Below are 24,523 nucleotides of genomic sequence, written 5' to 3' on the forward strand. Positions count from 1 at the left end.
CTGAAGGGCTCAAAACTTGAAAGGGATTTTTTAACCCATCTGTAGTGGATAACACTTCCAGGCCTGGTGCTTTTTCAGATTTCCTCATCCTGACCATGTAGCTTCAACACACCCTCCACTCCTGGAAAAAAAAAGAAGTTACCATGCACTCTTTACTCCTACCTTTACTCCTAGTTTAACACTTAAAACTGAGAAGAAACAAAACAAATCAGCGGCACTGAACTACAGCTACACTTTGTTCATACACCACATACAAGTGTGAATAGAGAGAGTAACAGTGACCTACCTGTTTCCTGCTGAATTCTTCACACTCCTGTGGGTGCAGAGGCTTGTGTGTGTCACAGCCTGTTATATGCAAATTCTTCCATGCTTGAGATGCAGCCAATCACAGCCAAGGATGCAGTGCGTGTGTTGTTCAGCCAGCTTGGCCAGGAGAGTTGAACCAAGGCTTAGTCTAAAATGATTGAGGATTAAATGTTCTTCACCTATCGGAGCATTTTTAATATGATAAAACTAAGAAAAATAGACTCAACTACATTAAAGCAACAGTATATTCAAATGCAATAAGTTATAAGAAAAAAAAAACTGTCTTCCCTCACTTCAGGTTGGTTTCAGTGGGAACATGAAATACAAACTGTAAAAAAAACAACAACTGTAAAACATTAAACACAAGTCAAATTTGGATAAATTGATAAAGTGTGTTGTGCGCTGACTAGCAAAGCTGCGTGGCCTTTAAAACTATAACTGCGGGCCTATATTACGTGATTTGCATATATTGCTCTTGATGTCAAGTTCAGACTGAAAGAAAACCAGAAAGACTCACTCTCACATACAGTGCTGGGGAAAAGGTCAACCATCATTCACGGGACCATTAAAAAAAAAAAAAACAGTTACTGACAAGTACTGATGGCTGTATATGAGTCACGGGATGATGATGATGATGATGGCAAGATTGTTTATTTCAAAACCAGTTGTGTACAAGTAACAGACAGAGACAATAAATAATGCAGAGACCAAAACATTTTCTGTATACCTACTGAATTAGGGTAAATAAAGTGATACAAAATCTAATTTTCGTTTCACTTGAAAAGCAACATAAACACATACACACAGAAATGGTGTATTGTCCTGGAATGCTCCTTCTCACCCAGGGAGAGAAGTTCAATACTTGAGGATGATAAAACTTCTTCCAAAAAAAAGGAAAATCACAATCATAATCATGTAATCTTAACAAGACATGTAAGACTGGCTGAAATGCTGAGCGAAAATAATACGAACGAAATAAACATGTTTGGTCTCGTAAACAACATGTTATTTCCAGGAACACATTATGGAGGGACAAACACACGTATGCATCCTTCATTCCCCGTCAGGTCAGTGGCAGTTTGTTGGTTGGTTTGTTTGGCCGCTGAAGCAAAAAGACGATGCAGTATTCTTACACAGCCTGCTGCCATACAATTATGCAACATACACTTTTAAAATATTGTCAGTATAATAAGCAGTCAGCCGAACAATGGTTGCAGTCATAGGGGAAGTCGGCTCCCCTATAGATTAGCTGAACTAAAAGTTACTTTAAGTCAATCTATAAATCATTGGCTGAAGCTGAAATGCGATGAATGCACTTAACCAGTGCAGATGCCATACAAGTTTGGGTGGAAGAGTCCATGATGCACTAAGTTAGTGTGTAGAAAGCATGAAGGCATTCCCTTACATTATAAGAATATTACTAAACATGAAAAGGCAAGAACAGGTATTATAGTACATCTAAGTTCCTTGAGAAGAGGAGAGCAGTATCGTCATATTAACCTCGTAAAAAAGGTTGGTGGACTCCCAGAGAAACTTCTGAGATATCTCGGTCCACGATGTCTAACTATTACCATACCTACATCTGTTATGTCACGATTTGTTACCAACTGTGAGCTTCACACGTTTCTCTACGAACCGTAAATCTGAAATAACTTTAACCTTGGATTAAAAAAAAAAAAATCCACACATTTCCAAAATATCAAAAGTAATATAAAATGAAACAAAAAACAGATAAGTAAACAAGCAATTTATATTTACACTACATACAAGTTACACAACTCATCATGGCAGTCATTTTTAACTCTTCAGTCGTCACAAACGCCCCCTCTCGCCTAAAAAACATCCACTGAATTGATAGTTGGTTTGCTGTCAGAGCAGCTCATCCGTCCCTCTGTGTGTGTGTGTCTGTGTGTGTGTTAAACTTGGAAGTCAAGAAGTCGGTGGTCGTTCGGCTTTTATGATCGTTAAAGCCACAGGATGAGAAGGAGAGAGGGAGAGGGAGAGAGCGAGAGAGAGAAAATACGTGGAGTCTGGCTCCCTCTGGTGGAAAGCCTGTGAAATGACATGAGATGAGGGCAGCGGCGCTCAGAGGTTATCCCCTGGCTGGTACTGGGGCTCAGTGGCAGTGAAGTAGTCCTCCAAAAAGGCCTGCAGGTACTCGAAGGTGGGCCTCTCCTCTGGGTCTTTCTTCCAGCACTGCACCATCAGCTCGTGCAGGGACGTGGGGCAGTCCTGCGGGCACGGCATCCGGTAGCCTCGCTCCACCTGCTCCAGCACCTCGCGGTTGTTCATGCCTGGAGACAGGAACATTTCCATTAACTATCTTACATCTCTGTATCAATAATTACTTTAAATTTCTATTTTTAATTACATTTCTTCTTTTTTTTTTAATCATTTCTGCATTCCAAACAATGTTATTTATCATGTAAACTCATGTAAATTGAGCTTTCATTTTTGTCACATATTGTAAACTAGGGGTGAGGGAAAAGAATCTGTACAGCACAGTATTGCAATTCTATGTGTGGCAATATTGTATCAATACTCATAAATCAAGGGCCAATCTTTGATTATGGAAATTGCAAATATGAATTTGAGTTTTTAGTACTATAACACTATGTACACTACCATGTTGGCCAGTCTATCTGCTTAACTATCCCAGTATGAATTATATAAGAGCAGAGAGCTGGTGAAACAGGTGCTGAAGTTTTCCTTTCAGGACATAATTTACATTTGCAAAAAAGTAATAAATTGCAGAGTGGCAAAAGATGTTACTGCAATACTCAGGATATAGTAAAATATGTAAAGTGACAATAATATTGTATATAATGATTGTATCATGGGGTCTCTGATAATTCCCACTCATACTGTAGACTGTTCCCAAATATTGAAGAACATACTTTCATGCTCAATAATTAAATTATTTTCAAAGGCTCATACCTATATGTTCATTTAAACCACTTACCACAGCATGTACAGCCTAAATCAAAATACACACAATTTAACAAGAAAATACATAGAGAATAATATTTATTGCTTCTAACAAAGATACACCAAGCTGTGCACCGAAGTGACAATAGTAACCTCCCCACATGAGGAGGAGTCACATAAGTGGATGGTGAATTACACGAATGCCACCAGAGGGGGCAACAGTAACAGAAGAGCAGTGTGAGTAGTGATGGTTTAAGTGCAGTATTATCGCCATGTTGCAAACGGAGACGAAAAACTGATGTTGCATGATGCATCACAGCAGGTGAAGAACAGGCGATACTAAAAAAAATAATGGCAGCAGCCCCATTCTATTCAAGTGTAACAGTGAGTCATGACAGTGTGACAATTACACACCGCACCAGGACCATGAAACTGAAACAGCTGAACAGAATTCATTCACTTCTGTTTTCACTCATTCAGTGTGTCCATCTGTCCATGATAAGTGAAACACCTCCATGAGTTTGCAGCATGTTTAATTTAAAGTTGTACATGATAAGCTAGTGGTCATTTTCCACCCGTGGTATTTGATTTATAGCAATTTTTGAATAAAAAAAAATAATTTAGATATTATTATTATTATTATTTTTCTGCTCTTCAAATATTCTGCAACTGAAGTTTGACACGTAAACGTCCGACGATGATGTGTAGGCAGGTAAACAGCAACACAGAGTCACTGCACGTGTTCACGCAGTCAGCTTCACGCAGTCAGCTGGGAACATGTCTCTGCATAATGCACAATATATTGTACATTATGCAACATTCTGCTCTTTTTTTAGCACGCAGAGCCATGACTGGGGTCTCAGCAGACTCACACACGCAAAGACACACGCAAAGACACGCACACACACACAGATCAAACATGAGCAATCGACCGGAAGTGAGAAGTGAAGTGCATAATCCACTGAGCTCAACACTCACCTGGATAGGGCACTCTGCCCTTGGTCACCAGCTCCGTCAGCAGGATGCCAAATGACCACACGTCTGACTTGATGGTGAACTTCCCGTAAAGTGCAGCTTCAGGAGCAGTCCACTTTATGGGAAACTTTGCACCTAAAAAAACAAACAGAGATTACGCTTTAAAGTTTTGTTCTGTCACTGTTGTGATTTTAGCAGAAATACAGAGAGAGATACAGCAGCAACCTTTTCTAAAACCTGAGGAAATAAGTAGGTCAGTCTTGTCTGTGTTGATTTTTTCCTTCATCCGTGATTTCATTAGTGAGGAGACGTGAGGACATGAAAACATCCCACCAGGGAGAAAAAGGAAAAATTCCATTATCTTGCAGTCACAGTTTGTGTTTGGCCCCGGTCGAATGAGTAAACATTTAAAGTGCTAACAAATGAGTGAGTGAACATGTTGACGGAGTGACTAACAGAGTCTGGAAGTCCTCCTGGTGGTGGTTCACGTCTCTGCCAACACAGACCCAGGAGAACTACTTTTGAGTGATTCAGGTTACGGTCGCTTCCCTCCAACAAGATACAAAGTGACAGATTGATTTTCATGTACAAGACGAGCTCTGTCCTAAGTCCTCACAGTGGCCTTTACCAAATGTGATAGTTTGTTGTCGTTGTGCCATTGTGTAACCACATGCACTTCTGTTTTCCACTAGTGTCACCAGGACAAATTCCTGCTCATTTACTGTACTTTGAAAATACACACATTAGCATGTGTGCATATGTGTGTGTGTGTGTGTGTGTGTGTGTGTGTGTGTGTGTGTGTGTGTGTGTGTGTGTGTGTGTGTGTGTGTTGAATGGACTAAATGGAATAAACCATCTGCCAAAGTCGCTGACTTTTTCCTCTGGCGATGAGGTTTTTAGAAGATGCTGTGGTTGGGGGCTAAAGGGGTACTAAAGAGACATTAAAGTCAGACAAAAGATAAAGTATGAAAACAAATCACAAGTTGATTTATATTCCAACCATATTCTCTAAATATAAAAACATTTCCAGACTCTTTCCCTTTTTGTTCTCTTTCTTTTTCAACTCTGGCTGCTGCGGCTGTTTCTGAGTACAAACTTATGCTACTTTTTGCAAAGTGGAGATCTAGAAAAGGGTTATATTGGCATTGGTAAATGGGAAGTAAAATCTGAGTTCTCACTCACGGTTAAATTAATGGCACCAACTTGGGCCTTTTATTTCATTTTTTTAAATTTTAATTTTAGTAATAGTAATCCAATATGTAGTAATCCATGACGTCCTTGGATTTAAAAATATTGGTCTTATGTCTGTGTGTTCAGATTTGACCAAGTTATGACTTAATGACTATGATTTTTACTCAAAATCCAATTAATCTGTTCCCTGCATCTTTAATTGCCATCTGTCAGTACCTCTAATATTCCTACATGCATATTTAACTAAAACAAAGTAATATCTACATTTAAGAGTTTGATACATACTGTAGTTTGGTCAGAAACTCTGTTTTTGGATGTAATAATGTTCTGCTCGCGATGCTACAGTGACTTTCTGTTTACATAACTGATTGTCTCTCCTTTGGCCAGCATTTGAGATGTTTCCTAGCAACCGATTTCATTTGCCTTCCCAGGCTAAAACAATTTTAATGGTGTGTCATTATTTAAAATAATCATCAATCACACTCAACTAATAATCCATCACTAATAACAGGATTAATTGCTCTAATAACAGGACTCAAAATCTTGTGATGGATTTTCCCACCTTGTCTTGCTGTGTACTCGTTGTCCTCGATGAGCCTGGCCAGACCGAAGTCGGCGATCTTACACACCAGACTGTCTCCAACCAGGATGTTGGCAGAGCGTAGGTCTCTGTGGATGTAGTTCATCCTCTCGATATACGCCATGCCTGCTGCCACCTGGGAAATAAAGTCATTTCTCTCCCAGTGAATATCACTGAACAGTTTCAAGGTGATTAAATCTGTGCTGAGCAAGATTTTAATGTAGATTTTCAGCCATTTTATCATCATAGAACATGTGGAGCTGCAGCTGAGAGGAGCATCTCTTCAATGAAAGGACTGATTGCTAAGAGCTAAGAGCCTTTGCTCTTTGGTTCAGGCTGCACTTGTAAATACGAATATGTTCTTAATTGCTTGCCTGGGTAAATAAAGGTTTAAAAAAAGTAATCACCAATTACAGATCATCTGTTGTCCATTTGACCACCCAGACTGATCAACAGTGTACAGTGTGCTATTACAGTTCCCTGTGTTACAACAAACCTTTGACTTTCTTCCATTTTGGTTTGTTTAAGCAAGAAGTTGCCTAATAAAACTGTAAACTCGCTGCTAACAGCTGGAGATACTTGAAGTGGTTTAAGATAAACTATCAGGACTGTCTGGTAGCAAGCGTGAGGATTTCAGATTATCTTGAGCAGTTTACCTGAGCCGCCATGTCCACTAGGTTTGGCAGCTTGAGGCCTCTTCCTTCTCCGTCCTTAAGGAAGTCAAGCAAACTCCCTGTAATAAAATAAGGAATAGGACCAGATAAACAAAAAGCAATAACAAGGATCTGATGTTTCATATCATCCACAGCTTCTGAATCTCAACTCAAATTTGGATCCACACCGAAGCAACATGTTGTAGTTAATGTGACATCAACTCTGGGATTCCTGCCACACAAGTTACACTTGGCTCCGATGTTTATTTGTTAGTTATTGCTGTGGTAACTGAAGCTCTCTGTTGTTTCTGAGCAAAATTTATCCTGTGAAACCATATTTAGTTTTTGTATAACTGTGTTTTTCCACGGTGCAGTAATGTAGACATAGACCTGAGCACCATGCAATGAACTAGGACACATCCTGTCATACTGTACTGTCCATGCAGAGGTATGAATTATGTATACACTGTGTGGGTGTGTGCACATGTGCGTGTATGTAATATTCATAGAGGCTTTTTAAAAACTGCACCTACCTTTGCTCATGTACTCGGTGACGATATAGATGGGTTCTTCGGACACCACGGCGTAGAGCTGCACTAGCTTGTCATGTCGGAGCTTCTTCATGATCTGAGCCTCCTCCAGGAAGGACTCGGGTGACATGGTGCCCGGCTTCAGGGTCTTCACTGCCACCTTGGTGGTGCCATTCCACGTGCCTGACAAGAAGCACAAGGTTGTTCAGGGTTAGCTTTGCAGAGGTTGGCGATCTGGGATTTCAGCAGAGTTGAATTTCCAATATGAGAGCACAATCAGTTTCCCTGACATTGGCTGAGGTAGTTTAAATAAAGGTTAGGGTGGAAAACAACAAACAGTGGCTGCTGCAGTGTTGTGCCACAGGGTAAACATCTTTAAATACACTACTATAACGTAAGTCTATATAAATTAAACCATAAATAACACAAAAAACACATGTTGGGTTTTTAGGACTTAATCTTGGAGTAAGACAGAGAAAAATGTTTCCAGTTTAAACTGTTCAAGTTCAAAAACTTTCCAAGGATTTGGTTAAATCCATGTTTGTGGTTATGTTCAAATCTCTGCAAATCCAACACACATGGAGCATTGTGCTGGGGATGTGGGACAAATGAAGATTTATTGAAGTCCAATGGACTAAATTAGCGTGTCGGAACTGAGTTCTTCAAGAGTTTTAATCACAGAAAATAATTTAGACATATCACTTCAATATCATATCCTGAATCCAATCACAAATCACAGTGAAGTTCAAAAATGCAGTTCCAGCACAAGTGGACACTGAGATCATGCAGAATCTCTAAACTGTTAAATGAAATCACTGAAAGCAAACACTCCCTGTGGGTAACATTAGCTGGGTGTTAGCGTTGAATGATCCAACACATACAGTATGTTTTGCAACACTGCTCACAGCTGTCCAGTTTTTCATTTGTGCCAAAGGCAGATGCCAAAAACAAACGGGTACACACCCATCCAGACTTCTCCAAACTGTCCGTTTCCGAGACGTTTGATGAGCTGCAGCGACTCTCGCGGGATCTCCCACACGTCTTTGGTTTTGACTGACAGGTCGGTCAAACGAGGCATGCCTTTGTGGCACGGCACGATCAGGCGGCAGCACAGCCCCGCAGCCCTGGCTGGGATTTGAGACAGTGCAGTTTGAATTCAAAATTGTTTTAAAGACGCATCGAAGCATATAACACTGCAAATTGAAGAGAGCAGAAACACAGTACATGTCATATCAAGAATAAACACAGCAGAGCCTCACCAGAGTAGTGCTGTACTAGCTGCTGCAGCGTTTCAAACTGGGCTCTGGTGGTGATGTAGTAGCCTCCACTGTCCAGCTTGCGAATCTTATAGTGTTTGACATGGTCTCCCTTGATGTCATCCCAGTCCTGGATGGAGAGGGAGTAGGCCCCTGGCACACACATAACACAATGATAAAAAAAACAACACTCAATTGACAGAGTCAAGAAAATATCTGATGACACTTCACAATGTTGGTTTTCTTGAGGGATTATGGAATCTGTGATGTGTGTCAGTTTTTTTTCTTAATCAGTGTATATATATATAGCACAATGTGCAAAAGATTCAGGGCAATGGATATGGAGCAACTGCATAGTTAATGCCATGATAGTAGAGTGAATTTTAAGTCATGATGTCTGTTTTCATTTTGGGTTTTCTATAAATAAACTGCTAATTTACACAGTAGAATTAAGCATTCCTCCATCTTTATTCATTCACATTATCTGTCGGTTACCTGGAGTTTAAAAGCATTCAACACATCAGCATGTTCGATGCAGATGCACATCAAAGTACCTTTGGTTGTTTCACTCTCTCGGATGAGAAAAGTGCCTCTGGCGTTGCCGTTGGAGAGCAGTTGCCTCTCTGCATCTTTTCGACCCAATTTACCAAAATACCAGCTGGAATGGAAAAAAAGGGGGATCAGGATGATTCATTTTCAATATTCTGGCCTTTATTCTGTCTCTGTGTGCCACCGTGCCACATTTAACAAAAGACAGCGAGATGAGCTCTCAAATATTTATGATATATCCGCTGGTGAAGCTGCCGTGTCACCGAGACGGGAGACTTGTGGGTGAGTGGTGTGTGTGTGTGTGTGCTCCATTTGAAATGAAAGTTTTACTCACTCCTCAGCTTGGATGGAGTCCACAGGAGCTACGTAATTGCTGGGAATGTAACCAGTTCCACCTGTAGTGAGAGAACGAGCCTCCCACCAGTCTCCCTCGCTGAGCAGAGAAGGACGGAGAGCGACGGAGGAGGATGGAGGCAGGTTGGAACAAACAGAGAGAAAGATCGTGATGTACACGTTACGCAGACAGGCACAGATAAACATTCAAATGTGGCGGATGCACAGATTTACCAACCTCAATGTGAAAACAAAGCCACAAAATTACGTTTGTACTGCATTTGTAAGCATCCTGCCACTGTTTCTCCATCACAATTTATTTTTATGGTTTACAACATGAAAAATCTGTTTAAATTTAAATGGAACAAGCTGCATAAGCCAGGTCGAGTCTGTCTGTGCAACAACATTTTGTTTCACATGCTGCTTTCAGACATTTACGAAAAACAGAGGAGGAAAACACGACCGCCACCCTCAAAATGGTGTCTGGCAGATGTTTTCACGCTTACGTGCTGTTGAGGATCTGGAACCTCTCCCCCTTTCTGAAGCTGAGGTCATCCTCGGTCCTGGCTTCGTAGTCGTAAAGAGCCACAAACAGAGTCACCCCTGCAGGAAAACAAAACGTTGCATGTGGTGGTTTAGCAGAGGAGAGATGAATTATATGGATGAAGTATTGTGTTTGGGATTTTCATTGTGGTTTCACTGTTGGGTTCGTTCATCTGTCCAACACATGGGCTGCTTGTTATGCAACGGCAATGAAATATACATTTACTGCCAGTTTCTCTATTCTTTACATCCCATCTGCTGCATTTCCCCCCAAACCCAAATCTTACAATTTACATAATTTACTTTTACATACTTGGTGCAGTGTAGACAGAAATCCTAAGTTCAGACCAACTTTTAAATTCCCTCAACCAGATGTCATCTAATTTTCATCTCAAACGTGTCATTTGCAAAGATACAATGAAATCAAATAATCTCAGATAATCTAAAGTCTTTAATCATTATCTATGGTTGCAATAATGTTTTATATTTCATAAATTGTTTTGTGATACTGAAAATAGTTCAAGCTGCATTCATCAGTATTTTTCTTTTTTTGGCAATTCAGTATCTTTCAGTTCATTTTTTTGGTGCCTGCAGTTTAAATAGGTTGTTTTTTAGCCACAGACTGTTCCTCATTAACAAACAGTGAGCAGACACAGTTAGACAGTGGAGCATTTAGCAGCTACAGAGACAAATACCTCCCTTGAGACTTTGTGACAGAAACAGAAACAAAGCTAAAGCAGGAGTAAATATCTGTGGTTACAAGCGCGGCTCCAGATGAATGTTAATATTGCTCCATGTAAACTGAATGAGTAAACAGATGTGTGTTGTTTGCCAACATGTTTACTTTATCAATACTGCAGTGTCAGCACATTAAGCTGCAGTCACGTGGCTAATAAATACATGGAGAAATTGTTAGATGTTTAAAATGCAGGTAAGCAAAAGTCCTTGATTTTACATGTAGATAAACGTGACCCCACTCTCCAGCAGAGAGAGCCTCTCTAGGAATGGTGAATGTAGAGCTGTCAAGGTTTAGATTGCGGGCCAATCAAATTTATCTGATGTGATTTGGAGCAGCGCTGGAGTCCCTGTATCTCTTAATAAGCCTGTAACTGTAAAATGATTTCATTTTCTGATTTGATCTGAGTCGTCCCTGGACAGCCCGAGCTACCAAGCGAGCAAAAAGAGGAGCCTGCACGGTGACTGCAGAAAAAGAAACACACCTAACAATCTCCAAAAAAAAAATGCAACACTGTGACTTCAGCAGACATGTTGAAATCTCCCCGCCGGGGGTCAGATGAGGTTTCTGTTCTACTTCTGTCCTAGTTGTGTGTTTATTTATTTATTTATCTTAACTTAAGTCCACAATCTTAGATGTGAATGCTGCTTTGTGCTGCCCTCTTGGAGTAATTTCTTATTCATACACAGTGGTGCTGCTGACTCCACAGATGCTGAGTTGAGTGTTTATCTGTGCTGGGATCTACCGTCAGAAAAAAAAAAGGCCCAAAGAAGTCAACATCAAAGCAAGAGATGCTGTTAATTTATACATCACACATCATACGTATATTTAAAATCTTGACTGAGAGGCTGCGAAGCACATTTTCTTCAGCCCAGAAACACTTTTTCTGCTTTTTCTTTTTTTTTTTGCACTATTCAGCACATTGTCTGATCTTTCTGGTCGTCAGATGTGCCTCGCAGAGCACCGGTGATAATTTGGGTCACTCTGTTTTCCATTAACTTGCAGCCAGTGGACATTCATCCTCTGCAGAAACAGAAAATCATCAGAGCACCACAGTGTTCATTTCATTTCACAGGGACACTGCTTTTGTCCCCAAATATACTAAACTGTCCCAAAATCCTAACTGCTATTAAGTCCCAAATGCAGCATGTGACACAAACACACACACTCTTGTAAGTGTAATTACACCTACTACAAGTGTCATCTATTAGTACCTTCACTAATGTGTTAAAAAACTATTAAGAAGAAAAAAACGAGATGAAAAAAAAATGAGAGGAGACTCAATTTCATGGTGACAAACTAACAAGCTCACCTACAAAATCAAATCAGGATCTCACTGCAACAGCTTTGTTACTGTTTTTTTTTTTTTTTTTTTAAATCATATTGAAACCAGAGAAAATTATTAAATTATTAGTAAAATTAGATAGTTAGATAGATAGTTTTAGTGTTATCATATTATTGAATGGGACAGTTTCTTTACCAATGTCTTAAATGCATGGACTGAGGGCTACTAATCCTACTAGTACAGTAGTTAAGGAGGTAGTAATTGTTATGTAGGTGAGCTTAGGTGAAGAGGGCCTGTGTTTTTACCTCCTTTTCATCAAAACTTTCTTGACTATGAGACAGTTTTTTATCAACTCTATACATATTCCAAACAAAACAGCTATCAGCAATCAGACTAGTGTTGCAGTGCACTGCAATCCTGAGACTATGTGACTATAATTAATCTTCTCTTCGGAAAATGTGTCAAAAGCAAAGAAAAAACAAACACAACAGTACACAAACACACAGTGCCCTGAAATGATTTAAGGAGGAGGGATCCCTTTGCATAGGAGGCCAACTGGGATAAGCTGCTGCTTATTTTCTCCAGCAGCCGCCAGGAGTGACTTCCACCCAGAGCGAGAACGCTGTGTTAACACCAGTCAAAAGAAGACACACTGTGGAGGCTCAGCTAAGCACCAGGGAAATACTCCTCAGTGTGAGAGCAGAGCTCCTTCATCCTCCAGTCTGCACAGTTTGCACTGTTTCCCCTCACTGCTGATGAAAGTGAGATCTGGTGATGCAGCGACTGTGAAAATGAAACCTACTGGACTCACTCCTGGATTTAGTCTGTTCCTACCAGCCCATATAAATTATATGGGTTAAATGTGTAATGATTATAACAAAAACTAACGAGAAAATGAATTTGTTAATGACAGGCTGGAATAAGCATTTCTGTAGATTCTTCCATTCAACCCATCTACATTCAAGTCTAATTGAAAATTAAATCCTGGCTGTAATTTGACATAAATAATAGGCTATTAACCAGCTAGCATGTTCAATGTGACAATGCTAATATGCTGATGACAAGCAGGTTTAATGTTCACCACGGTCTCCATCATAGTTTGATATGTTAAAATGCTAATATTAGCCAGTCACTCACTACAGATGAAGCTGATGTGAATGCCATCACATTTGTAATAGTCAGATCTGGATTGGTTAACTAAAACCAATAAGGGGGGGAGCCGAGGGTGGGCCGGGTTGGGCATTGCCTGCCCAGAGATAAGCCTTGACCACCCAGAGGAACCATCTGCCCATCCAATGAAAAATCTGAAAAATAACCATTATAGCTAATTTTTTTAGCGATCATAGTTTTCTGTAAGGTGTGGGTGTGCTTAGAGCGCTTAGCGAGACTTCTTCAGACAGACGGACACGGCTGTGTGAGCTGCAACGCCTGTTTGTCTAATCAAAATCGTTAATACTTTGCACGTTTTGCAAACTGTCTGGTTCTTTTTAAGTTACCAACTCATTTGTTGGCTATTGGTTTAGTGATTTTTGCCCACCCAAATAATCTAAATGCCCACCCAAAGATGACCTCCTAATAACGTCTAATCTTCATCTTCTGAAGAAAGGGATTAAGGTATAATGGTTCAAGGTTCAGTGTTTCTTTCTTCGTAACTATAGATTCAGATTCACTCCGACAATCAGTAACATTTCTCACAACTCCAATAATAAACTCTTAGGTTCCTTTTCCTTTTAAAAAATGAAAATGAAAAAAACTGCTGTTGTTTAAGTGACGGCTCTTGACTAGATAAACGCACTACCGTAGTCACTTAACATATTCAGCTGACATCAGCCTTTTATTGAATATTGGATTGGAGCCAGCCACCCACTGTGTGGTATTCGGAGACATTTACAACTTGAGACTGACGTTTTATGTCTCTTTTAATTGCTCTGTTTGTAATTTGACCCGTGTTTAGTGACAGCAGCATATTTCACAGTTACAATGTCACCTTGTCTTAAAGGAACAGGTTGACATTTTAGGGGAGAAGCTCATTTGCTTTCTTGCCGGTTAGAGGAGAAAATAGACTCCAATGTCTGGTGTATCTGAAGCTACAGCCAGAGGGTTTTTCATTGTGTTTTTCATTCAAATGTAAAAAAACAAAACAAAACAAAAACATTATTATACAGCCTTCAAAACCAAGGCCAAACCTTAACAGCCCCTCGTTTCTTCAGCCTCACCTGTTCCTCCTCGAGACCTCAGTGTCCCAGACTGCGAGGACGTGTGGACTCCCCCGAACACGGTCACCCCCTGTGTGGCGGCGCCGTGGAAGTTGTTGTAGTTGGGGATGGTGGTGACCCCGAAGCTGGGGTAGTGCTGCGGCGTGGGGTCGGATCCATAGCGGTACCCCGAGTTGTGCGAGAGGCTGGTCTCCCGGTCATCAGTGAGTTTTGCTGCTTCTTTATCCTTACATTGGACACAGCCCATTCTCTACTCTCTGTGGACGGACGGAGGGAGAAAAGACGGAGAAGAGACAGATATGGAATTATTACGCAGGTGAAGTAATAGCTCAAAAGCCGTCTCCGTTGGGGGAAATTATGATTCAATATCCCATTATTTCAAAGCTTCCTCAGAGAGCTGCAAAGCCCTCAGAAAAATCTTTCAATTAGGCTGAAATTAAACACGCTGCTTTAACTCCATTACTAATTAAACAGAGGAACACAATGTGAGAGAGCTGCAGTGAACGGCTCATGTGATCACTGATGTAAATATGTGTACACGCTGATGTTGATGTGAGATACTGTGTGCTGAGAAAATCCAGTCTAACTTGCCATAAAAGGAATTTAACAGCACTATTTACCATGGTTTACTTTTCCATCTTTCTGCAAGAGCACATTTTTACACCCGGCAATTACAAGTTGGCATGCACTTTATTTATTCTCTCTCATTTTTGAATTTTACAAGAAGCCACACGCCCATGATATAGATTCACAGCTCAGAGTCAACGTGCACACACACACAGACCCTCGGCAGCAAACACTGTCATGACTCTGACTGGTGCAGCGTTTGGCCTCACTGAAGCGAAGCTAAACCAGTCTCTGCAACGGGTGAGGCAGTCTGCTTTCCCAATTAAGAACAGCCTCACCAACGTTATTTTGGCTCCCCATGCCCCCCACCACCACTCGAGCCACCCACCCACCACCCCCTTTAAGCCCTGGTAGCCCATGAAGCCGGTGCAACAAGGCCGGGAGAGAGACCACTGACAGCACCGTCGCCTTTCATCAGCATTAGCGGGCCAGCTGACTTCGGAAACGGCTAATTGGAAACACACTTGTTTACAGTCTCTGTGCATGGAGAGACGTGGTGCTCGGGGGCACACGCCAGCGCTGCTGCAGACGGAGAGAGACAGAGAGAGAGAGAAAGTGAGGGGAAGAAACTATCACACTGCTCTTGACCTCAGAAAAACGCTCTGTTAGATCCACACAAAAAAAGCACAGTTGGTCGACTCACAGGTGGAGTAAGAATCATCAAAGATATGTGTTTTGCAATGATATAAATATAAACATTAGGTTAAGGATAAGCAAAAGTATTTATTTATTTTAATGTTTATCTAACAGGGATGACACATACAACATTGCCACAGAAAATGGGAAAATGGGATGCATATAAGACGTCTAGCTTCAGCTAATTTGCAGTCTTTGTCTGCCTTAAACTATATATATACACACACAATAGATAAAAAATAACCTGCCACATCACAGTCAGTCCCATCAGAGGATTAAGATAACATTTGATACAAGCTGAAGCAGTGAGTCAATCCATAGAAAATGTGATATTTCGATTTTCAATTAATTGTTTAAGACAAAAATCTTACTGGTTTCACCTTCTCAAATCAAATGTGAATATTTTCTCATTTTCCTCATCTGCTCTTTGTGTGAGGATGTCACCATGGGCCATGGAAACTTGTAACAGACATTATTATAGCTATTTGCTGATATTTTATCAACCAAACAATTAAAGTAACAAGAAAATCATATCAAGGCTGAAGCTGTTATTATTATTATCATTTCACCATCTTAATGCCTGAAAGCAAACTAGGGGAATATCTGAAAATGATCACGTCATGTTGTTAAAATCTTTTCTCAGGAAGCTGGTTTGCTGCCCTCAATGAGCTCGAGTCTGAGGCATGTTTTTGAAGGACACCGGAGCTTAATGGTTACAAGGAAAGCTACACAGCACAGGACCAAATTCCTTCAGGTCTGTTTTACATTTACAACCAAGAAAAGTGCTCAGATCAGAAATGAGTGTAAACAGATGTGTCACTTGTTGCACTGCTGCAGACAAAAACTACAAAAACGAATTCATAAAGCGCCTCGCTTTTGAGACAAATGGCGGATGGGAGATCTTTTCAGGGACGCCTCAGTCGCTCTGGCTGGTGTTCATATTGTCACACCAGCTGATGGACTGTCAGAAAAATGAAGCAGGAAATTTCATTATTCTTTACAATGACTTCATTTAATGCTGGATTTGGAAATTTAAGTATTTGTTTAAGTCACAAAGCAGATTACTAAAGCATCATTTAAAACAACTGCACTGATTTTAAATCTGACCATCTGTTTTGCATTGCCATTATCTTATCTTAAGTTATCTTTGACTTGTTGATGTCAGCAGACTGAAATGATCCAACTGTGTGAGTCCAAGTAAAAGCCATTAATAACATTGGAGCCTGTGTTCGTGGGATCTTAATGAAGGAACACATTCCCACTAAATACAGGATTCACACCTAACTAACAGGAGAATGGGAACAACTGCAGAGAGAAGGAGAACACCGTGATTCATTGCTGCCAATAAAACGCCATAAAGGAGAAGAAACAAGCCTGGCGGTGGCATTACACTGCATAAGCCCCAACCAAAGCCGAGACCACACAGTGAAACATGAGATGGAGGGGGAGGACGACTGCTGCTCTTCTAGATAATCTACCTTGACATTTATATTTACATCTCCCATCTTCTGGTATTTACAGCACCTTTCTTTACAGCAGGTACATCTGAAGAAGAAAATCCGCTTTGAATCGTGTTTAGTCTCGTATTGCCAGTCAGGAGGAAACACAAAGGCCTCCAAAAACAAACTGTGACAGGTAAGAGGCTGTTTGATGGATACTATACTGTCAGCTTCTCACAACTGTTGACAGTTCATTGATTAGTCGAGAAAGATTTGCACACAACAGTTTTGATAAATGATAGAGAAGTTCAAAGAAGAGCAGTTCACTTGTAATGGGCATTATATAGACAATTTTGATCAAAAATGATCATTTGCATTCACAGATGATTGATTAAACTTACATGGAAACATATTTAAAAAGAAAGGAAGCACTCCCCTCCGTGCACATCCAAAGACAACAACACAGTCCAGAGACATCAGTCTGACCCGACCTCTTGTCTGATGAACACTCTGCTTGTCACATATTAAAGTGTTTGACAGTCTTGGTGAAGAATTGCACAGGCTTGGAAATATTAACCAAACTGGCTAAGACAGCGTGGTAGAGGTAGATTGTGTTTTCTGCCGGATTTCTTTTTAACTGCGGTGATTGAAATAGCACTGCCTCCACTCCTGGAGGGATCAGAGTAAATGAGCGGAGATCTCATGTCATTGTGCTGCCTGTGGGGGATTATAAAAATCTTCCTGCTCTTCAACTAAAAAGGCCAGGGACTACCACAGCTTCAACGCACCTGTATGTGTCTGCTGCACAGAATCTAGGCCATCTTGTTTCACTCGTTACACATGTTCCCTTTGTGCTGCTGTTGCTGATGTTGTTGTTGTTTTTGTGTGCGTCTGTGTGCTTGGTAAGCATTTGCATATGAATCATGTCTGTGCACAGGTCGCCATGTGACTGAAGTTGCTGCTGCATAGGTGCAACGAAAATCCGCCATCTTTGGAGATCAGCAGCATCTCAAGTGTATTGGACGGCAACAGGCGGCTTTATCGCATTTTCAATATGTAATATAATAACAGGTTCACAAGCATTCATCACCGGCTTTCAGATCCAAGGGACAACTATTGTCTGTTATTCAATTACACGCATGATTCAACGCTATGGATCATATCAAAATGTCAAGACAAAGCTCTGCAACATCATGATGTGAGGTGGGTGTTCTCCATGCATTTCATCATTTCAGACACATGCTGGCCTGCTCTGTCCTCCCTAACCTGTGGTAACCCCCCTCTCTCTCCCTCCCCTGAATACAGCAGATGATGGCATCACTGCCACGGGGCTTGTTCCTTTCCGTGGCACAGCCTGGGTATCGCATGGCCACCTCATCACGCTATTTTCAGGCCCAGATGAACATCTTGCCTCCAAGAGGACCACACTGGCGTGATCGGGAAGGTCCGTTGGGGACGGGCTCGTAGCTACATAATGTGTTGTAACTTGTAACAGTTAACAGCACAAGGCGGAGACGAGGAGGGGGAAGGAGTAGGCGGACTTTGACTGACTCTCTCACACACAAACACAGACGGGCAAAGCTCGCTCACATATTAAAAAGTCCTCATCTTGATTGGGTCAAGATGCAGTCTGAAATTTGACTTTGATGTCTGGCCAAATCTGTTGAATACTATTTGTCAACGGCGCTGCGGCAAGGATTCATTCACACGAGGAAGTGAAAGATGGGGCGAGACGAAGAAGCCGATATTATGTGAACAAAGAGCAACAGGACGGGGTTAGTGCTACTACATTAGTCACAACTGCCCTGCTTAACTGGAAATTAATTTACTGAAATGAAGGCCTTTATAGTGACGCTGTATGGACACCAGTGTTAATCATCTATACTAACACACACAGACACAGACACACACACACACACACACAGCTGGGAGCTATAATGAGATACTCGGCCATTTATAGTGAAGCCGCGAGATCAATACACTAAATTAAAAGGACAGACATGTCAGGGTCGCGCAGCGTAACTGATGGATTAAACAGGAGACAGTCAGACAGGCCTGAGAGACAGACATATGTGCAGTCTGATGCTGAGTTACAGACAGATATGAGTGTGTGTGTGTGTGTGTGTGTGTGAAGTCACTGAGAGCTCTGGTTTTAATCCACCGTGGAGCTGGAACTATTTGATGATTGACTGATAAATTGATCAAAACAAAAACACCAATCAACAACAACATGATGACATCACCTATAGAGCTGAGAAACTATGACATATTAAATATTTATCAATGACTATGGACATTTCCTATACTATTATCAATAAATCAATGATGGAAAAAATGAATGACAGATTAATCTAATCTCAATAATGAATCATTAGCTGCAGCCTTTAGTGTAATAAAGCCTGTAGGGACGCACTACCAGTATTGACATCATCGTGGACATAATTTACCCATAATTTAAAAAATATATATTTATTAAACTTCCTGTTCTGATGTATTCTTTTAATCTGATCTCTACGTTCCTTCCTTCCTTCCCTCCCATAGACGACTGCTAGTTCTTACGTTGCTCTGAGATGAATTTTCCCCTCAGAGGTTTACTTACATGAATCTTTCTTATAATACCACAATGGAAACTAGAGACTGAGACCTACATTAATTTTCATTATTGATTAATCTGCCAATTGATGTCTCCACCAAGGTTGCTCAATTAATCGTTTGGCCTATTAAATGTCAAAAAAAGAGAAGAAAAAAAGAATAGAAAGTGCCATTTAATTTATATAATTTGCCAGAGGTCACAGTGGTGCCTTGAAATGTGTTTTGTTTTTATCTAACCATTAGTCCACAATGGAGAAAATATTCATTTACTTTCATAAGAAAAACAGGAAATCCTCACATTCAAGAAGCTGAAACCAGAGAATGAAACGAGTTGCTGTTGAATTTTCCATCAATCGACTATATCCATTAATAGGCTAATTGCTGCTGTAATGGGGACACACTATCTAAGCGTTAACCAGCTGACCTGATGTTATTTCTGTTCTTTATTAGCAATGCAAAATATCATCATAAAAATCTGAGTAAAAGAGAAAAGCATTGAAATTTGACTGATAGACTGTGTCAAACATTGGCTCAGCTCATTAAAACATTTAGGAACGTCTCCATTATTTGACCTGAATGAACTTACAATATCGCCTCAAGAACACAATCATTTTTGCAATTCAACAAGACAGGCCTGTTTAATTTGGAGTGTGGGTCCCTTTACACTCAGATCATTGACATGCCTCAATACAAGGTCAAACCACCCACACCCATCCCACTGAAGTCACATTTGCTGTGACCTTATTCAGCTGCAAAATACTACTTGTTGTACATAATCAAAAGGAACGACCCAGCGAGGATCGTTTTCAGTTGTGTAACGTTTGAATGCATGTAAAAACCGACAGCAGTGTTTGCTGGATTTGGTACAACTCTGACAATCTCCTCCTTATGGCTGCCATTCTCTGAATAGTTACAATATTTGTTTGTGTCAGACAACTGAGTTCATTCAGTGTATCAACAACAAGACAATGGACACATTTCACTCAGCAACAAGATTATCTGCACAATGAAATACAGTGTTGAGGCTTTCAAAGCATTCTTCACGTACTGAATGAACACAGCCAGTTATAAAACCCACAGCTGAGCTTCATAGAGTATGTATGTGTGGGTTTAAGCCTTACTGTGCTTTGGTGTCACAGTGTTCACAGTTGAGTATGTTGAGTCATGTTGTTAAATCACTGAGCCCATTGTAAACAACCAGTCAGAGATTTGTGCCTCGCACATGGATGTTTTCCAAATGGGATAAAAAGGCAAATTAGAAAAACCTGAACCAACTTTTTCGTTTTTCGTTTTTTTTTTTTTCCAGAAACAGGAGCAGACTTTCTGACAGGGGGGGTTTAAATGACTCTTTCCAAATCTTGTGCCAGACGAGGGCAATGGTCAATGTAAGAACCCACTGGAAATAATGATGTAGCGGGCCTACAGCAATGTAGGTTAGCAGATTTCTGCTAGAAGGGAATAACACTTGAGTTGATGGAAAGTGCAAACTGAGCCACAAGCCGCATGGTGCATAAGTGCCGATTACAGGATCAGTGAAGCTGACAGAAAATTAAATACCAACTATATTAAGAATATTTCATTTTTAAGCAAAACCTGTTTCATAGCATAAACTGAATATCTCTGGCTGCACAAAACACGATGTCTGAATACATCAACTTGACATTTTATGGACGACAGCTTTAGTAACAGCACCTAATGAGTATTTTCATAGTTGATTACTTTTACAATGAATCATTTAATTCATAAAAACAGTGAAAACAACAAAACAAGCCCTATCACAGTTTCCCCAATCCCAGAGTGTTTGTTGGTGCAACAGTCCAAAAGCCAAAGATTATCAGTTGACCATAATGTGAATACAAAGAAAAGCAGCACACTGAAGAAGCTGGGACAGTGACATGTTTGGCATTCTTACAAATTCATTTTCTCTCAAATTGCAAATTGATTAAACACCTAATCAACTGGAACCCCAAATGAAAGTTGGTAGTTACCCTGGCTGTCTGCCTGACGTTTGTTGACAGACACAAAACCAAGCACACAACTATTTATCTTCCCAATCAACACATTTTGCTTTTAATAAATCAATTCATTACTGGGCTAAATATTACACCTACATATTTCATATTTCATTCACAAGTAGCAGCTCCTGTGCCAGCCCCCTCAGCTGAGTGGGAGCCCCTGTATGGTCACTGAGGGCCAGAGGGGGAATGTCCATGGTCCATGAACCATAATGTGCGAGTCCTTTCATTCAGATTTGATACATATCACGCAAACTACGGTGGAGTCATTCATGGAGCAGTGACAGGCTGAATGCTCAGAGCTGCAGGGCGCTGTGTGCATGTTTGTGCACCACAACACAACACAACACAACACAACACAACACAACACAACACAACACAACTACTGCGCAACTTATTGCACATGTATTAAACTGAGGTTAGCTCACAGCCATATACACACACAGAGAGTGGGCTATATCATCCCCTGTGTTTGCCTACAAGATGGATGGCTGCACCCCCAGACACATCAGATAACCCGATTAGGGCAGCCTTAATTTGATAGTTAACACTGTGGCAATGCAATTAGCTCAAAGCCCTTGACAATTATTTTGGGGGTAAATCAACAGGAGGCTGTCCGCAGGCCGTGGTGGCGTTTCATTAGCTATGTGTGTGTGTGCCTGCCTGGCCTCAGTGGTCAGCAGCTCTGCTCTGCAGCGCGTCCATCCCTACTGCTGCTGCTGCTGCTGCTGCTGCTGCTGCAACACACAAGAGCCCCCTCTCCACAATCACAGCACTGCAAAACATCACCCACAATTACCACACACCATCACCATCTTCTCCCTCTCTCTCTCTCTCTCTCTCTCTCCCTAGTGTTTCCTCCCCCTCCTCCAAGTCTGAGGCCAAAGTCACTCGTCAGAAAGATGCGGCTACGTCTGCAGCGTGTCCACGGCGGAGCACCGAGCAGATTGCAGCTCCCTACAAATGTGTTATTTATCTCCTCGGCTCTCTCCCGAGATGAATTCATCTCGCAGTCCACAGCGCAAAAAATAGGGGACAAGGCGGGTGCACCAATTGAAATTCAACACAGGGGGGAGGAAAAGCGCACTTACCACAGACAAAATCAGATTAATCCATCGGAGTTTCCAGAGAGACTTTCGTGTGGAAATTGGCCGGGATTCTTCTACTCTCTGTCAGTGTTTTTTCTTCGCATTGAGCCGGAGTAGCGGTGGGAGACCCGTCCCTGCTGCCGATTCAAGAAGTCCTGTCGCCGCCGTGCGTACAGATGATGACGATGGCGACTGCTGGCAAGCCGGAGACAATGACAAACCCCCTTTCCGGCGAAGCCTTTCACAATAAAACTCACGTAGCTCATCATCTATTCTGAAAATTGAGTCAAACGAAGGTGCTGCACATGTTAACATAGCTTAAACGCACAATTGCAGTTAAGGTCGTTTTTTTGTAGGCCTTTGTTAGCCTTTAGGAATAAAATCCACGTTTCTCAATATTCAAGAAATCTAGGAAAAACAAGACCAGTGCGCATTTTAATTAACACACCTCTGTGACAAATATTGTTTTCTATTGGTACCATCATTAATAATATCATTATTGCTGTTGTTGTTATTGTCTCTTCCATTTAATTCATTTTACTTGCTCTTACTACTTTGCTCATGTTTTTTCTCTTCCCTGTTTTTTTCTTTTAGTGAGACATTATGAGGAAAGGGTCTATATAAAGTTTATTATACTGTTTTTGGCCTAAATGAAAGGTTATATTATTCCACTCAGCATAGGTTCTATTATAAGAATAACATCCACGATATCTATTAAGAAATATTAACTTTTGCACTTTATTTTGACGTGAAAATCTTTTTTGTTTTCCGGTTTATCCGTGGTTGTCTTGACGCAGCTGCTATTGCGTACGGCTGATGCGGATCCACATCGACCGAGAGAAATGATTGACACCGTTTACCGCCAACCAGAAATTACAATATGTACTAGGTCGCCTCCTCGTCTTTGGAGTGACTGAAAAACAAGGCAAGGTGGGGAAATTGTATGTTTTTGTTCAAGTCAATTAGAGCTGCACATTTGCTTTTATTTCTCTGCTACATAAACAAATCCATTAATTAGGCCTGAAATTTTAAATTGGAGCCCAGAGAAAATGTTCATAAACCTGTGGGTGTTGTCTTTGTATTATCCAGCTGTGTTCAACAATTTCCCCATGCAGGTCTGGGTGTGTAAGTTTTTGTTCCAGCTAAAATCAAGAGCAGGTGATTTCCCTCTTTGCCTGAAGGGCTGTTCATAAGTGAAATCACCTGCTGAGGGATTAAAAGCTGCATGCACACTTTGCTCTGCATGTGATAGGAATAATAGCAGAGTTAAGTCCCACAATAAGCCGATATTCTCCTGGCAGGTTTTTCATGTTTTCAGTCAATATTCAGGTGCTAACTACTTTCACAGTAAGTTCACCAAACAACTGAAGCTGTAAATATTAGTAAAAATAAAACACTGAGGGGGAATTTTTTGGTGGAAGGACAAAAACAACACAAGAGCTGCTGATTATTGTCATAATGGTGACATCTGACCTTTGTTCACCTGCCATTGCTCCTGGTTTGTATGCCAGCCCAGAAGGCCAAAGACACATTGAAAACCATTGTCAGTGATATTATCATGAGGACGATTCATTTCATACACCACATTTATTTGAAATATGTGTTTACAAGAAAAGTTTCCAAGGACAGACAATGAAGTTAAATTACTTGCACAAAAACAACTCAGGAGTCAAACTAACAACCTTACTATTATTTGTCAGCCCGTGCTGCCTGAGGTAGCCAATCCACTGACATTTAGCATATTAAAGAAAGGCTGTAACAACAATCAGCTGATCAGTTGTGTCCTTTTTTCACTGTTCTGGCTGTAAAATCTTGAAAAATAGTAAAAATCTGTCCTCAAATGTTGTGTTACATTTACAGTTTTGGTTATTAGACAAGAAAAAGCTGCACATCCTCACACTGGATAATCTTATTTTACTTGACTAAGGGCTAATCCATTATGAAAATTGATGCTGACTAATCTTTCAACATAAGATGAGTCAAGACTATTCAAGCCCCAGTGAGGAAATTTAAAATAGCTTAACTATTCAGTAAAATGGCAAATT

General features: G+C 40.8%; 1 protein-coding gene across 1 annotated transcript; it reads right to left on the minus strand.

Moving 5' to 3' along the window:
• Positions 1–960: 960 nt before the first annotated feature.
• On the minus strand, positions 961–22,645 carry fyna (FYN proto-oncogene, Src family tyrosine kinase a). Its single transcript, XM_083998757.1, has 12 exons — positions 22,482–22,645; positions 14,082–14,338; positions 9,808–9,904; positions 9,303–9,401; positions 8,974–9,077; positions 8,423–8,572; positions 8,127–8,291; positions 7,167–7,346; positions 6,637–6,713; positions 5,963–6,116; positions 4,213–4,344; positions 961–2,600 (listed from the first exon to the last, which is right to left on the minus strand). The coding sequence occupies exons 2-12, from the start codon at positions 14,326–14,328 to the stop codon at positions 2,392–2,394; spliced, it is 1,614 nt and encodes a 537-aa protein (XP_083854883.1). The 5' UTR covers positions 14,329–14,338; positions 22,482–22,645; the 3' UTR covers positions 961–2,391.
• Between the last annotated feature and the right edge of the window lie 1,878 nt (positions 22,646–24,523).

The sequence above is a fragment of the Trachurus trachurus genome (genome assembly GCF_905171665.1).
Source record: "Trachurus trachurus genome assembly, chromosome: 22".
NCBI classification, from domain to species: Eukaryota; Metazoa; Chordata; class Actinopteri; order Carangiformes; family Carangidae; genus Trachurus; species Trachurus trachurus.

Bases quoted from the DNA above. Each gene is read 5' to 3' on its own strand.
- fyna (XM_083998757.1), bottom strand. From the start codon at position 14,328: ATGGGCTGTGTCCAATGTAAGGATAAAGAAGCAGCAAAACTCACTGAT. The intron at 6,117-6,636 runs GTAAACTGCTCA...TTTATTTCCCAG, and splicing joins TAGTGGACATGGCGGCTCAG to GTGGCAGCAGGCATGGCGTA. The intron at 2,601-4,212 runs GTGAGTGTTGAG...TCCTGTCTCCAG, and splicing joins GGGCAGAGTGCCCTATCCAG to GCATGAACAACCGCGAGGTG.